The following is a 15,672-nucleotide window of genomic DNA, read 5'->3' on the forward strand; positions in this document are numbered from 1 at the left end:
GCAATTAAGTGGAAATATCTGGACCTTTATTTGCCTGTCTTGAAGATTATGTCCTCTGTGGTATGCTTGTGGTGTCTTTATATTGGTGTGCTTTATGTAGAAATTGAATTTAAGCTTTTGTTTCATGAGATAACTTTTTAAAACAGGTTTGCTATGTTGTAGTTAGATTTGAAACCGCTTTCAAAATTCTTTTGTCTTATTTTAGCAAGCAAATCTGTATATTTGTTGATACCCTAAGCACATGGCGCTGTATATTTACCTATGCGTCAGATTGCTTTTTTAAAATTCCTGGATATTCTATACTTTATTTCTCTGTGACCTTCCAAATTTTTATGTATATTGCATCTTGATCTTATAAAATTATTTGCAAATCCAAGCTCAATGACAAGTTTCACCTGAGGTTCAAATCTGGCATTTCTCTGAGGTTTTATGGTATCTCAGATTTGAACCAGTTTTGCTATTTAGGGGAGGTACTTGGTTCTGCTCTTTCTGTCATTTCAGGGCTGCAGGGAAATATGAGGATGAGTTGCTCTAGGATGTGTTATAGGGCAGGCTTTACACAAATTTGAAGGCTTGAGGAGATCAAGACTTCCACATTTCTTCTTTTGAAGAATTTAAGTTTTTTACATAAACTTATTTTTCTTAAATTTTTATCCTTAAAAATAAATGTATATGATAACAGCAAATGTAAAGTTAGATTTACTACCACTGCATATTTGTGTTGTCCTTGAAAAGAAACTTGTTAAATGTTTACAGATCTTTTCATTTTGTTTTATTTTACTGTGATAATATATTTTTCAAAATATGCAAGTACCTTCTGAATCATCTGATTTACCACCTTACTTAATACTACCACCTCATTTCAGTTTGTATTTCAATTTAAAATCATTTTGGCTCCAAATGATTACTTACTCTAAGAGGTAAGTATTGGCCTTGGAAGAGACCAAAATGTGCTCTTAGTAGCTGGTCTGTCCCAGTGTTAAAATGACACATACCCCATGGCACTTATTTTGGATTGGTTTGTGAGTTACAAAATCAAAGCTCTTAGGTGACAACAATCTGTAATTGAATGGTTTTTTGTAGCATAAGACTTTAAATTCTTATTTAATACATTGAGATTTTGATTTGCCACCATGATATAGTCCAGTTATGTGCCTAGTCACTCAGTCATGTTCAGTTCTTTGCAACCCCATGGACTGTAACCCACCAGGCCCCTCTGAGTTTCATGAGAATGAAATTTCTTTTAAAAAGCAATATTCATATAGGATTAATATCAACATAAAAATTAAGATTATACAATTAAAATTCAAATTGTTTTTCATTGTGCTCTAATTTCTAATCTGTAGATTGTATATTTATATGTGACAGTATATAAATTAATGTTTCAAAGCCTTATTTTTCTGGTATCACCAGCTTTTGGTAATCCTACACATTCTTTTTTAGGGAATGTTTCCAATTTCTTGCCATTTTTTAAAGTCTGATATGGCATATTCTTATCTATTATAAGTCATTTAGGATTTACATATTGAGAATACTTATGGTCCCTGTTAATATTTGGAATTTCCTAGGATAATAAGGTTGTATTGGAGAAGGCTATGGCACCCCACTCCAGTACTCTTGCCTGGAAAATCCCATGGACGGAGGAGCCTGGTGAGCTGCAGTCCATGGGGTCGCTAAGAGTCAGACACAACTGAGCGACTTCACTTTCACTTTTCACTTTCACGCATTGGAGAAGGCAATGGCAACCCACTCCAGTGTTCTTGCCTGGAGAATCCCAGGGATGGGGGAGCCTGGTGGGCTGCCATCTCTGGAATCGCACAGAGTCGGACACAACTGAAGTGACTTAGCAGCAGCAGCAGCAGGATAATAACAGATTTGAATAGTTGTTCTGGTCCTTTCCAATATGTTTTTAATTTTAGTCCATCAATAAAAACTTATATTTATCAAATACTTTTTACATTTTTGGAAATTATTTATATGGATTAGCAATTAAGAGCATTTTTTTCTCTTTTTATTTTGATGTGGGTTACTTGTATGTACATATTAATTCCTTGAGGGAGAAAGGGCATTGAAGTGTGTTTTTTTCTGTCTTGAATATAGAAGGGCATTGATGTAAACAGATTTGTTTGACTAGACTGGTTCTTGCCGCTTTGCAGTGACACAGACCCGACTGCCCCCATGGAAGAGACCACAGTGGTGGAGGAGTCCCTGGGCCCCCTGGAGGATGAATCTCCAGCTAAGTGGGTATTTCATTCATTTTCCCCATTGGGTTGTTGGTCTTTTTCTTAAAGATTTATAAGAAGTCTTCATAGAACAGGAAGCTCAGCCTTTTGTCATTTCACAGAGGATTGATCTTAATGTGTTAATGAATAATCAAACTACTTAATTCAAATCATCAGCAGCCTGTACTGTAACTGGTTTCACTCTCATCAGTACCCCCGTGTTTTGTCCTTTTATTTTCTTCTGGTCCCTCCTTCCCTCTTTTCTTCATGGAGCTTAGTTCCTTAGTCCATCTTTAGCACCCTTGCCCTTGGGATCTATGAGTACCTTGCTAGCAGAATCCACCTCTGGACAGCTGATAGCCATCTGCCATCTCTCTACTTGCACCCACAGACTGAGTACTGCAAGTCCCTCAGCAGGCTGGTGGGAACTCCTGTAAATTCCTGATCACCGCATTTTGAAATGAGCTCTCAACACTGCCCAGCAATGCCCATTTCTTGGATTCACTCTTCCCCCTCACCCACTACAATGACCGGTTCAGTTCTTCTTGTCCCCTCAAAGCCCTGACATTGCTTCCCACTTTCTCCTTCTTCCATCCTTCCAACGCTCACACCTCCTCTTTTATTTTCTGAGTACAACTTTGCTTCCTATGTCACAGATAAATCAGAAGCCATCAGATGGGAACTTCACACTCTCCTGGGCTTCTTTCCTCTTGGTAAAATAGAGGTGCCATCTCTCCACCAACCTCTTCAGCCTTTGGTTCATATTTCCTTCTGACTTCACTGAAATCTCAGTTAGCTCTTTCCTTTTTAGACATACTCACCTTCTTCCCCCCAAATCTGGTCTTCTAATCAGCATTTTATCAGCTAAGTCTCTCTTGTTTTAAGCCTCTCGTTGCCCCTGCATTCTCATTCAGCTTCCTTTTCGGGGTTGTGTGCATTCTTTCCTCATTTCTTCCCCTTTACTTCCCTTTCATTTCATCCTCACCTCACTCCAGGTCTGGCTCTGTCCTCACTACTTTTTTGAAACAGTCACCACATGTCTCCAGACCTAACATATTTTAGTCTACAACTTTCTTGATCTCTCAGAACATTTGACTTCACAAGCCTACCTCAGAGATATTGTGTTTGATTCCAAACCACCTCATTAAAGCTCATATCACAATAAAGTGAGTCACACAATGGTTTTTGGTTTCCCAGTGCATGTAAAAATCATGTTTACACTATAGTGTAGTCTAATAAGTGTACAATAGCATTGTGTCTAAAAAAAACAATGTGCATACCTTAAGTTAAAAATACTTTATTGCTAAAAGATGCCATCATTGTGTCTTCGGTGAGTTATAATCTTTTTGCTGGTGGAGGGTCTTGCCTTGATGTTGTTGCTGGTGACTGATGGAGGTGGTGGTTTTTGAAGGTTGGGGTGACTACGCAGTTTCTTAAAATAAGACAACAATGAAGCTTGCCATATTGATTGACTCTTCATTTGAACACTTTGAGGCCATTATAGGGTTATTAGTTGGCCTAATTTCAATATTATTGTGTCTCAGGGAATAGGGAGGCACCAGGAGAGAGATGGAAAGACCAGTTAGTGGAGCAGTCAGAATCACGTATAGCAGTTACTCATTATGTTCATAGTCTTATGTGGGTGCAATTGGTGGATTCCAAAACAACCACAGTAGTAATGTCTGTGGATCTTAGATCACAGATTATCATGACAAATATAATAGTAATGAAAAGTTTGAAATATTTCGAGAATTACCAAAGACGCAGAGACATCAAGTGAGCAAATACTATTGAGAAAATAGTGCTGCTAGCCTGGGCTGCCACAGATATTTAATATGTTAAAAAGGCAGAATCTGGGAACTCAACCCAGTGCTCTGTGACAGCTTAGAGGGGTGAGATGGCATGAGAGATGGGAGGGGGATTCAGGAGGGAGGGAACATATATATATACCTGTGGCTGATTCATGTTGACGTATGGCAGAGGCCAACACAATATTGTAAAGCAATTATCCTCCAATTAAAAAAATAGAAGGTTTTTTTAAAAAAGAAAATTTTGTGAAAAACAAACAAAAAAGGCAGACTCTATGAAGCACGATAAAACAAGGTATGCCTGTGTTGATTTCCACTTAACCACAACCATCAGTTCTTCCCTTGCAGGCTTAGCCTTGTCTTTCTGCTCTTTTAAAATGTTGAGTTCTTCAGGGCTCTGCCTTAGGCCCTCTTCTATGTGTCTGATGTCTGTTTATAAGGTCTCATGCACTCCTGAAGCTTGAATTGTCATTTATCTCCTGACTCCGGAACATATACCTCTGGCTCCAACCTTCAATATGGATTCTAGGCCCGTGTGTCCATGTGTCTCCTGAATACCTCCCCATCGACATCCCAAATGCTCCTCATGCCCACCGTGGCCAGAACTGAGGTCCACAGACCCCATTTTCAGTGTGTGATTAGTCACTCAGTTGTGTTAGACTCTTTGCAACCTCATGGACTGTAGCCTGCTCGGCTGCTCTGTCCATGGGGATTCTCCAGGCAAGAATACTGAAGTGGGTTGCCATGCTCTCCTGTAGGGCATCTTCCCAACCCAGGGATCGAAACGAGCTCTCCCGCATTGCAGGCAGATTTTTTACTGTCTGTGCCACCAGGGAAGCCCCCATTTGCCGGGAGCCAGCGTGAGGAATTCCACCCATGACAAGGTCATGTGGTAGAGCTCTGATGGCAAGGCTAATCAGACCTCAGGTTTTCCCCCTAGAATTTCCTGAGCATCCACCCCCCTAAAATAAGAATCTGCCTGCTTTTCCACTCTTCTGATATTCTCTGGAAAAAGTCAATTCAGGGCTTTAGTCTTCTGCATTTGAAAGAGTGTTTCAATCCAAAACCCCCTCTGATGGCTTTCTAGCCTGCCTGCAGGACTCGTACAGCTGCGCATGTGATTGTTTGAGGCCTCCTGACCGCAGGAGGCACAGGAAGCTTAAAACATCCTAGGAATGTAGGGGCTTCCGAGGAGTCTTGCACCGATGCTGGGCTTCCCCATGTCGTTCTTTTCTTTTTCCAGCTGAATTCCCATCTGGAGCAGGGAGGCTCATCATGTCTACTTATTTGTCCCGGCTTCTAAGATCCATAAGCGAGAGAGCCCAAGGTGGGGCACTCTCCGATATTCAAACAGATGCCGGTGGCCTAACGTAGATGGTGCAAGTTCCTTGTCTGGAACTTTATTGGTCTTCCACATAATCCAAGTTATTCAGCCTCTTCTCTCCACCTAAATTTCCTACTATATTATTTTCTTCCTAATCTAATCTTATATTAATAAACAAATAAGTTTTTCTCACGCCGATGCCGTCCCCGCTTCGAATTCCCTGGATCCACCGGGGCTGGACCCCGGCACCCATTCTCATTAGGTGTTTCTGTCTTTCAGAACAGCATCAGCACTTACCCAGTTGCATAAACCAGAAACCTAGGAGTCATTCTTGAGATTTCCTTCCTCTTGACCTGCTGTCTCTCCAGAGTCCAATCTGTCACTCTACCCTGAGGATTTATATCTTTTTATATCTACCATCTCCACTCACCACCTTAGTCTCAGCTAGTGCTGTCTGTTCTCTCACCAGAGCTCCCAAGGGGGCTCCCTGTATTCTCAGCTTCTATCAACCTGTTCCACCCCAAAGTGGCTTTCACACTGCCATTCTGATCGGCATGCTCCCACTAAGATCCTACCCCCAGTGGCTTCCTGTCCTTTTTCTGTCCCTTGCCCTGACCTGCACAGTCCTGTGTGGTCTGACCCCCAAAGAGCCCTCAAGTTCAGCACGCCTATGCCTTCTCCACATGTTTACCACATGGCCCTTTTCCTTGTTCGCAAGCACCTTTCTCTAGCTCCTAAGCCATACCTGCCAAAAAGCTTCTGCAAGTGTTGTTTTCTTGTTTTTCTATACTTTTCCTCTACAGCCCCTTCACCTATTTAACTCTTCTTACTCATCCTTCTGCTGTGAAGAGGCAGGGTATCCAGTGGTTAAGAGCAGAGACTCTGAGCCAGTGTTCTGGGTTCAAATCCCAGCTCTGCCATTTACTAGTTTGGGCAAGTTATTTCATCTTTCTGTGCCTCAGTTCTTTCCATCTGTAAAATGAGAATAATAATAGCACCTACATCTGAAGGCTGTCAGAAGGGTTGATTAGGTGTGCGTGAGTTTCATGTAGAGTGGGGCCAGCTATATAAATATCTACTATTATTATTGTTACTTGTTACAAGAGTAAAGTGCTGCAATGATTGATGACTGTGAAAGCTGTTAATTTACTATTCAAAACAAATAAGAAGTATATTTAATTAAATAAATAGATTAATAGTTAACATGAATATTTAGGCAGTGAGTTAACTAAGGAAATAGATCAACAGTGTATATGAATGTTAAGAAGTGAGTTAACTAGATACCCTCAGAAAAATTGGATCCTTTTTGAGCCAGTAAACCATTTATACAAGTTCAGATAATGTAAGGCAGAATGATAGTAAATTATAGTATAATTATAACCTTTAGAATTAATTGAGGTATTCTAGCATTCATAGTGTTAGACAAAATCTTTCAATTAAATCAGTTATTCTGAAAGACAAAATAAATACTTAATGATTCTGGTGGCAGTCTCATTGTCTGCAATATCCTGGTGGAGCTAGTCAGCAAATCTCTCTCTCTCTGCTGACCATGGAGGACAGGGAGCATCCATTTAGATTTGCAGGAGCTGCAGTGCACAGCAGCTGTGCTCTAGTTGCTGAGCACACAGAAATTCATGTTTCTGCACTGCCTTGTCAAATTTTAAAATTATTACTACTAACATTTCTAATAATACAATTATAGTTTTTTATAGTTTCAAAATGAGGCTTGTAAATACATCTTAGGATGGAGATGCACTCTGGTCTCAGCTTTGTTTGGATATTGATCAAGCCAGAGTGTATATTCAGTGAGACTCTTGGTTTCATACTTACCGCTGTGCTCAGTTGCGTCTGAATCTTTGCACCCCGTGGACTGTAGACTTCTACTTCTGCTTCTCTGCCCTTGGAATTTTACAGGCAAGGATACTGGAGTGTAGTGCCATTTCCTATTCCAGGGGAATCTTCCCAACCCAGGAATCAAACCTGCATCTCTTGGGGTCTCCTGCATTAGCAGGCAGATTCTTTACTACTGTGCCACTTGGTTGGTAAATTTAATGCACCCTCACATATGCTCAAACCTATGACTCAGAGTGCATAGATTTTCCTCAAATTGGACACATTTTGTTGACAATTATATGTGTTATGACCTTCCTTCCTTCCTTAATTCATTACAGAAGTATTATATGTTTCTTGTCTTGTGGTGTGCTAATGTCCAAGGATACCTGTGACAACTAACTGTTTTGCTTTAAGAATAAATTGAACATTTACCAAGCATTTTTTGTATGCCAGTAACTGCTCTAAGTGCTTTTATGGTTTAACTCACTTAATCTTTTGCTGCTTGTGAAGGAGAAGGTACTGTTAATTATTCTAATGCTGAGACATATAGGTTAGACAACTTATTTTTTGTAGGTAGCAGAGCCAGAATTTGAACCAGCTCTTGTAGCACAAACATTCATGTTCTTAACTGTACTGAGTGGCACGGGCGTGCTCTGTTGTGTCCGACTCTTTGAGACTCCGTGGGTAGCCTGCCAGGCTCCTCTGTCCATGGAATTTTCCAGGCAGGAATACTAGTGTGAGTTGTCATTTCCTTCTCCAGGGGATCTTCCCGACCCAGAGATCAAACTTACGTCTCTTGCATTGACAGGTGTATTCTTTACCACTGAACCACCTGAGAAGCCCTATACTGAGTGGTAGGAAAGGTTAAGAATGCCATTTAGATTAACTTGCTATTAAGAACTGCAAATTGGAGAAAGTGGTTCTGTAAGCAGGGAAAGAGCTACCAGGATCACTGAGGATTTCCCTGTTCAGTAATATGGATCAGCAACTGCCTTCCATCCTTAAAAATTATTAACCATGAGAAGAGAATGGTGAGAGGAAGCATTATTAAAAAATATCTGCAATGAATTATTTTGTACTTTGTTTCCAAGTATATTTGCTTAGACAATGAATATTATTATGTACTGAGTTTTCTTAATGCAGGACTATATCTCTTAAAAAATTTTTATAGCAAATTTATAAGGAACTCAAAGGTTATCATGAAATTCTCTTTCCTTTCAGTGCTTTGGAAGGAAGTAGGTGGTATTATTTATATGTTAGGTTAGATCCATGTGCTCCAGTCAGGTATTCACTGAGTAAAGTTTTATGTCTAGAACCCACTTTTCCTTGATTGACATATTCAGGTGAAGAGATAACTGCCTGAATGGAGGTTTCGACATTTGAATTGAAGATTTGTATGCTTTCTCTGTCCGTATCTCAAATGTCTTCCATCTAAGCATTTCTTCTGCCCTCCTATTCCCTACATAGAATAGAGGGTGAATGTGGGCTTTCGAGATAGAATGAGTGCATGTGAAACTTGTTAGCTATTTGTTAGCTGTATGATCTCCCTTCTTGATTTTCTTACCTGTAAAATGGAGCTATTAATTTTATCTAACTTGTGGGATTAATTATCACAGGCAAATTAATGTAAAGCACTTTGAAGAGCGGCTGGCATCTAGTAAACATGCAGTGAATGTTAGCATTATTACCCATTTATTTCTACATAAAGGTAACTGTTGTTAAAACAGCTTTCTATTTCTTTTGTAATTTCACTCATTTAGAAATAAAATGTATTATTATCAATTTTACATATAGCATTGTTCTCAAGTCATACATTTGACACCTTATGTTTATAAGCACTTTTGATGGAAAATTCTCTCCAAAATTTTTCTGTCATAAACCAAAATATAAAATATAAAATAAATATAAATATTTATTATAAATATATTTGAATTATCCAAAAATGTATTTATTATAATATATTTGAATTATTCAAAAAAAGGGTTGTTGACTTTAGACTGATAGCAGTTATGATGCTTTTATAACTTAGAAATATACTTGCACTAGTCCTTCCTGAAACTGAGAATTAGCTGTATCTCTTGTTGAATATCCAGTCTTTGCTAAAGTGAAGTGAAGTGCAGTGAAGTCGCTCAGTTGTGTCTGACTCTTTGCGACCCCATGGACTGAAGCCTACCAGGCTCCTCCGTCCCTGGGATTTTCTAGGCAAGAGTACTGGAGTAGGGTGCCATTTCCTTCTCCAGGGTATCTTCCTGACCCTGGGATTGAACCCGAGTCTCCCGCATTGTAGGCAGATGCTTTACCCTCTGAGCCAAATGTGGACTCTACATTTTTAGTCTTTGCTAAAATGACAGTAAAAGCTGAATTCAGTGCTGATTCAAGTGGGACAATGGAATCTTCCTGTTTTGTTTGTTTGCTTAGACTGTGTTTTGTTTCTTTTTTTTTTCATTTTTGCGTTCATTGGGTCTTTGTTGCTGTGCACGCTTTCTCTTGTTGCAGTTAGTGGGGGCTACTCTTCGCCGTTGTGCACAGGCTTCTCATTGCTGTGGCTCCCCTTTTGAGGAGCATAGGCTCTATTTAGGTGTGCAGGCTTAGTAGTTGTGGGCACATGGGCTTAGTTGCTCCATGGCATGTGAAATCTTCCTGGACCAGGGATCAAACCTGTGTTCCCCACATTGGCAGGTAGAATCCCAACCACTAGACCACTAGAAAAGTCCTAGAATGTTTAATAATTTTTGGTCAATAGACAGCAAGGTTAAGGAACCTATCCTTGGTAATTTTATACTGTTCCTAGCGTGGCTTGTTGAAATGGCAGATGATAACGGGAAATGCATACAGCGCATCGGTAAGAACACCTTTGAATGAGGGGCATCTGAGTGAACAGTGTCAGGCTGGTCACCTTCATTGAGGGAATCACTTGTGGCACACGCCCTATTCTGAACTGCACTGTTTGCTTTATTTGGGTGTCTTTTTTTCACTTCAGATCTGCTTTTCTTACATGCCTCTGCTGTTTTGTTCTATTTCTCTATGTCTATACAAAAAATACTTCCCTTGTGGTCTTAACACAGAATCCATTCTTACTGAACTTTTTTGGAATTTATTAACTTCTATTAGGTTGTCTTAGTTACGAAAAAATCCTCAAATTCGTAGCATCCAGTTCCACAAATTTCTTAATTCTGTCACAAGTAGGCTGCAAAAACCCTCATGACTCCTTAATATTTCTTTGTTTTTAGCTCTTTTTGTTAAAAGTTATAGAAAAAAATGTATATTTAAACTGCAAGTAAGTAATTGAAACTAAATTGTTACCAAATCATAGTCATTCTTGTTTCATAGATTTCTCTACCCACTTCTTCTACTCCCAGGATATATTACATATCATCCAAAAATGTTTCAGAATAAAGAAAATAACTGGAATATCATTATCTCATCTAAAATTTTTAAGCAATCCCTTAATCTCATTAAATATCTAGTCAGTTTCTGAGTTTCCCTGATTATCTTAAAATCTTTTCTTAAAACAACTTATTTGTTTGAATTAATATTGAAATATACATTTTAATGGGTATGTTTTTAATATATTTTTATTAGTAAAACAACATTGAGGTATAATCTGAATTCGATAAACAGCACATATCTAGTATATACAGTTGTACAGGTTTCAAGCAATCAAAGTAATGAGCACATCTGTCAGTCCAGAAAGTTTCTTTGTATCCCTTTGTAATCCCTCCCTCCTGCCCCTTCCCCTTAGGCAACCAGTGACCTACGTTTTTGTCATTAGTTTGCAATTGCTATAATTTTATATAAATGGAATCATACAGCGTGTATTCTTTTTGTATTCTTTTTTTGTCTATATTATTTACTAAGCATGCATATTTTAAGATGCATCCAGGTTGTTAAATGTGTCAACAGTTTCTTCCTATTTATCCACTTTACAGATAGACCAATATTTGCTTAACTATCTACCTGATGGTGATCATTTAGATGACTTACAGTTTTTGCTATTATAAATAAAGCTTCTGTAAACATTTTTGTGAGTCTTTCTGTGGATATACATTTTCATGTGTATCTCTTTGATTTCATCAATGATCCAATGATGGTTTAGTAGCATATTGTTTAGCTGCCACGTGTTTGTGTTTTTTAGAGTCTTTTTCTTGTAGTTTATTTCTAATCTCCTTTCATTGTGATCAGAAAAGATGCTTAATATGGTTTCTATTTTCTTAAATTTACCAAGGCTCACCTTGTGGCCCAGCATGCGGTCAGTCCTGGAGAAGGTTCCATGTGCACTTGAGAAGAATGTGTAGTCTGCTGCTTTTGGATGGGATGCTCTATAAATATCAATTAAGTCAAAGTTAATCTAAAGTGAAGAACTGGCTTTTAGTTTCTTTGATCTTTGCAGTTGTTTTCTTTGTCTCTGTTTCATTTATTTCTGCTTTGATATTTATAGTTTCTTCTACTGACTTTAGGTTTTGTTTGGTTCTTCTTTCTCTAGTTGTTTTAGGTATATGGTTAAGTTGTTTAGTTGAGATTTTTCTTGTTTCTTGACCATTCTTCTTGTTTGGACCATTGAGCTTTCATTTTCATTTGTCTGTATTTTTTTTTTTTTAATTTTCTCTTTGATTTCTTCAGTAATCCATTGGTTGTTTAGTAGCATATTGTTTAGCTGCCATATGTTTCTGTTTTTTATAGTTTTTTCTTGTAGTTTATTTCTAATCTCATAGCATCATGTTCAGAAAAATTGGTTGATATGGTTTCAATTTTCTTAAATTTATCAAGGCCATCTTGTTCCCCAGCGTATGGTCCATCCTGTAGAATGTTCCATGTGCACTTGTGTAATCTGCTATTTGGGATAGAATGCTTTATAAGTCTAATGTGTCATTTAAGGCCTGTGTTTCCTTATTAATTTTCTGTCTGGATGATCTGTCCATTGATGAAAGTGGGGTGTTAAAGTCCCCCACTATTACTGTAGTTTTAAAAAATTATTGTATTATTGTCAATTTCTCCTTTTATGGTTGTTAGTATTTGCCTTACATATTAAGGTGTTCCTTTGTTTTTGGGTGCATATGTCATTAGAATTATTATATTTTCTTGGATTGTTCCTTTGATCATTATGTAGTAGTCTTCCTCCTTTGTCTCTTGTAACAAGTCTTTGTTTTAAAATCCATTTTGTCTGATATGAGTATTGCTACTCCAGCTTTCTTTTGATTTCTGTTTGTGTGGAATACCTTCTCCCATCCTCTTACTTTAAGTCCTTATGTGTCGCCAGGTCTGAGGTGGATCTCCTATAGACAGCCTATATAAACAGATTCTTGTTTTTGAATCTACTCAACCAGTCTATGTCTTTTGGTTGGTGCATTTCATTATTTTGATTAATCAATAATTGCATTAGTTATCAATATGTATGTTCCTGTTACCATTTTTAAAATTGTTTTGAGTATGTTTTTTTAGGTCTTTTCCTTCTGTTGTTTCCTACATAGAGAAGTTCCTTTAGCATTTGTTATAAAGCTGGTTTGGTGGTGCTGAATTGTCTTAACTTTTGCATGTTGAAAAGTCTTTTTATTTCTCTGTCAAATCTGAATGAGAGCCTCACTGTGGAGAGTATTCTTGTTTGTAGGTTCTCTTTCATCACTTTAAATATTTCGTGCCATTCCCTTCTCGCTTGCAGAGTTTGTGTTCAGAAATCAGCCAATAACCTTCTGGGAGTTCCCTTGTATGTTACGTTATTTATCAGTTTTCCCTTGTTGCTTTTAGTATTTTGTCTCTAATTTTTGTCAGTTTGATTACTGTGTGTTTCCGTGTGTTCCTCCTTGGGTTTATCCTTCCCGGGACTCTTTGTGCTTCCTGGACATGGTTGACTATTTCCTTTTCCATGCTGGGTATGTTTTTAACTATTATTTCTTCCAGTATTTTCTTGGGCCCTTTCTCTCTTCTCCTCCTGGGACCCCTATAATGCAAGTGTTGGTGCATTTAATGTTGTCCCAGAGGTCTCTTGGACTGTCTTCATTTCTTCTCATTCTTTTTTTCTACATTTTGTTCCACAGCAGTGATTTTCACCATTCTGTCTTATAGGTCACTTATCCATTTTTCTGTCTCAGTTATCCTGTTACTGATTCCTTCCAGTGTACTATTCATCTCTGTTCATATGTTCTTTAGTTCTTCTGGGTGTTTGTTAAATATTTCTTGCATCTTCTCCATTTCCCAGCCCCCTGCGCCCAAGATCCTGAATCATCTTCAGTATCATTATTCTGAATCCTTTTTCTGGAAGGTTGCCTATCTTCACCTTTCTTTAGCTTTTTTTTTTTCCTGAGGTTTTATCTTGTTCCTTCATCTGGGACATAACTCTCTGCCTTTTAATTTTTGTTTAACTTTCTGTGATTGTGGTTTTCATTTTGAAGGCTGCAGAATTGTAGTTCTTCTCTTTATAAGTTAATTTTTAACAACTGTATTTAACAGCCAAATCACAAAATTCCTGAAAAAAATATTGGCTGTTATTACTTCAGTTCAGTTCAGTTCAGTTGCTCAGTCATGTCCAACTCTTTGCAACCCCATGAATCGCAGCACTCCAGGCCTCCCTGTCCATCACCAACTCCCAGAGTTCACTCAAACTCACGTCCACAGAGTCAGTGATGCCATCCAGCCATCTCCTCCTCGGTCGTCCCCTTCTCCTCCTGCCCCCAATCCCTCCCAGCATCAGAGTCTTTTCCAGTGAGTCAACTCTTCGCATGAGGTGGCCAAAGTACTGGAGTTTCAGCTTTAGCATCATTCCTTCCAAAGAAATCCCAGGGTTGATCTCCTTCGGAATGGACTGGTTGGATCTCCTTGCAGTCCAAGGGACTCTCAAGACTCTTCTCCAACACCACAGTTCAAAAGCATCAATTCTTCAGCGCTCAGGTTTCTTCATAGTCCAACTCTCACATCCATACATGACCACTGGAAAAACCATAGCCTTGACTAGAAGGACCTTTGTTGGCAAAGTAATGTCTCTGCTTTTGAATATGCTATCTAGGTTGGTCATAACTTTCCTTCCAAGGAGTAAGCATCTTTGAGTTTCATGGCTGCAGTCACCATCTGCAGTGATTTTGGAGCCCCCCAAAATAAAGTCTGACACTGTTTCCACTGTTTCCCCATCTATTTCCCATGAAGTGATGGGACTGGATGCCATGATCTTTTCTGAATGTTGAGCTTTAAGTCAACTTTTTCCACTTTCCTCTTTCACTTTCATCAAGAAGCTCTTTAGTTCTTCTTCACTTTCTGCCATAAGGGTGGTGTCATCTGCATATCTGAGGTTATTCATATTTCTCCTGGCAATCTTGATTCCAGCTTGTGCTTCTTCCAGTCCAGCATTTCTCATGATGTACTCTGCATATAAGTTAAATAAGCAGGGTGACAATATACAGCCTTGACGTACTCCTTTTCCTATTTGGAACCGGTCTGTTGTTCCATGTCCAGTTCTAACTGTTGCTTCCTGACCTGCATACAAATTTAGTGCAAGCCAAATCCAGCATGACATTATAGAGTAGTAGAACATGTTTCTCTGTTATTCATATTTTAAAAACTTTTTCTTAATACTAATAGTGGGAGGCAGAGGTTTGATCAAATTCAGGCTCAACTTTTTCGTAAGATTGTTGCAAAGTTTATGAAAGGCTGCTGCTTATCATTTCCTTTATCCATTGATTTATTAGGCCTGCAAATTAGTGATAGTCTAATTCTATCATTCTTTTTTTATTTTAAGTAGCTGGGATGATCTATAAAGGAAAACTTACCTAGAACTAGTTGATTACAGTGAGGTGTAAGTTTGTTAAGGAAATGAAGGATAATAAAAGAAATATTTCACTGTTACTCATTTTCAGAATGAGTTGGCTCCCTCATATCTGTCTAAGGTGCCAGTGACTTTTTTTAAATGTTGTTATGAACTTAGAGATTTAAACATATCTGATGTGTTCTAGTCCACTGAGATTTTATGCTTATTGGTACTTAAACTGATCCATGTTTTGACTGAAGGGAGCCTCTTCAAGTTGATCCTTGATGCTTTTGACACACATTCAGTAATCTTTGATAGCTTGCTTGCTCTCTGGCAAGACATGTTTATGACTCATCATCTGTAGTTCACGCCTTATACTGAGTCATTTTTCCGGGGAGCCAGAGTCCTTTAATAGAATATGGTATTTAGAATTGTATGGTATCACTTACACGTGGAATCTAAAATATGATACCCGTGAACTTATCTATGAAACAGAAGCAGACTCACAGACATAGAGAACAGACTTGTGGTTGCCAAGGGGGAGTGGGTGTTGGGAAAGAGTAGATGGGATGGAATTTGGAATTACTAGATACAAACTATTTTACATAGAATGGATAAATAACAAAGTTTTACTATATAGCATGGAATTCAATATCCTGTGATAAACCATAATGGAAAAGAATATGAAGAAGAATGTATAACTATATATAACTGAATCACTTTACTGTTTGTTGTAAATTAACTGTACTTCCA

General features: G+C 38.3%; 1 protein-coding gene across 1 annotated transcript in view; it reads left to right on the forward strand.

The window, feature by feature from the left end:
• The window catches only part of HABP4 (hyaluronan binding protein 4), a 37,296-nt gene that overhangs the window by 12,248 nt on the left and 9,376 nt on the right, over nucleotides 1–15,672 (forward strand). The window contains exon 5 of the mRNA XM_040245316.1: nucleotides 2,157–2,240. Coding sequence (XP_040101250.1) covers nucleotides 2,157–2,240 — 84 coding nt within the window. The remainder of the gene's footprint in view (nucleotides 1–2,156; nucleotides 2,241–15,672) is intronic.

The sequence above is a fragment of the Oryx dammah genome, unplaced genomic scaffold, assembly GCF_014754425.2.
Source record: "Oryx dammah isolate SB20612 unplaced genomic scaffold, SCBI_Odam_1.1 HiC_scaffold_1, whole genome shotgun sequence".
NCBI lineage: Eukaryota > Metazoa > Chordata > Mammalia > Artiodactyla > Bovidae > Oryx > Oryx dammah.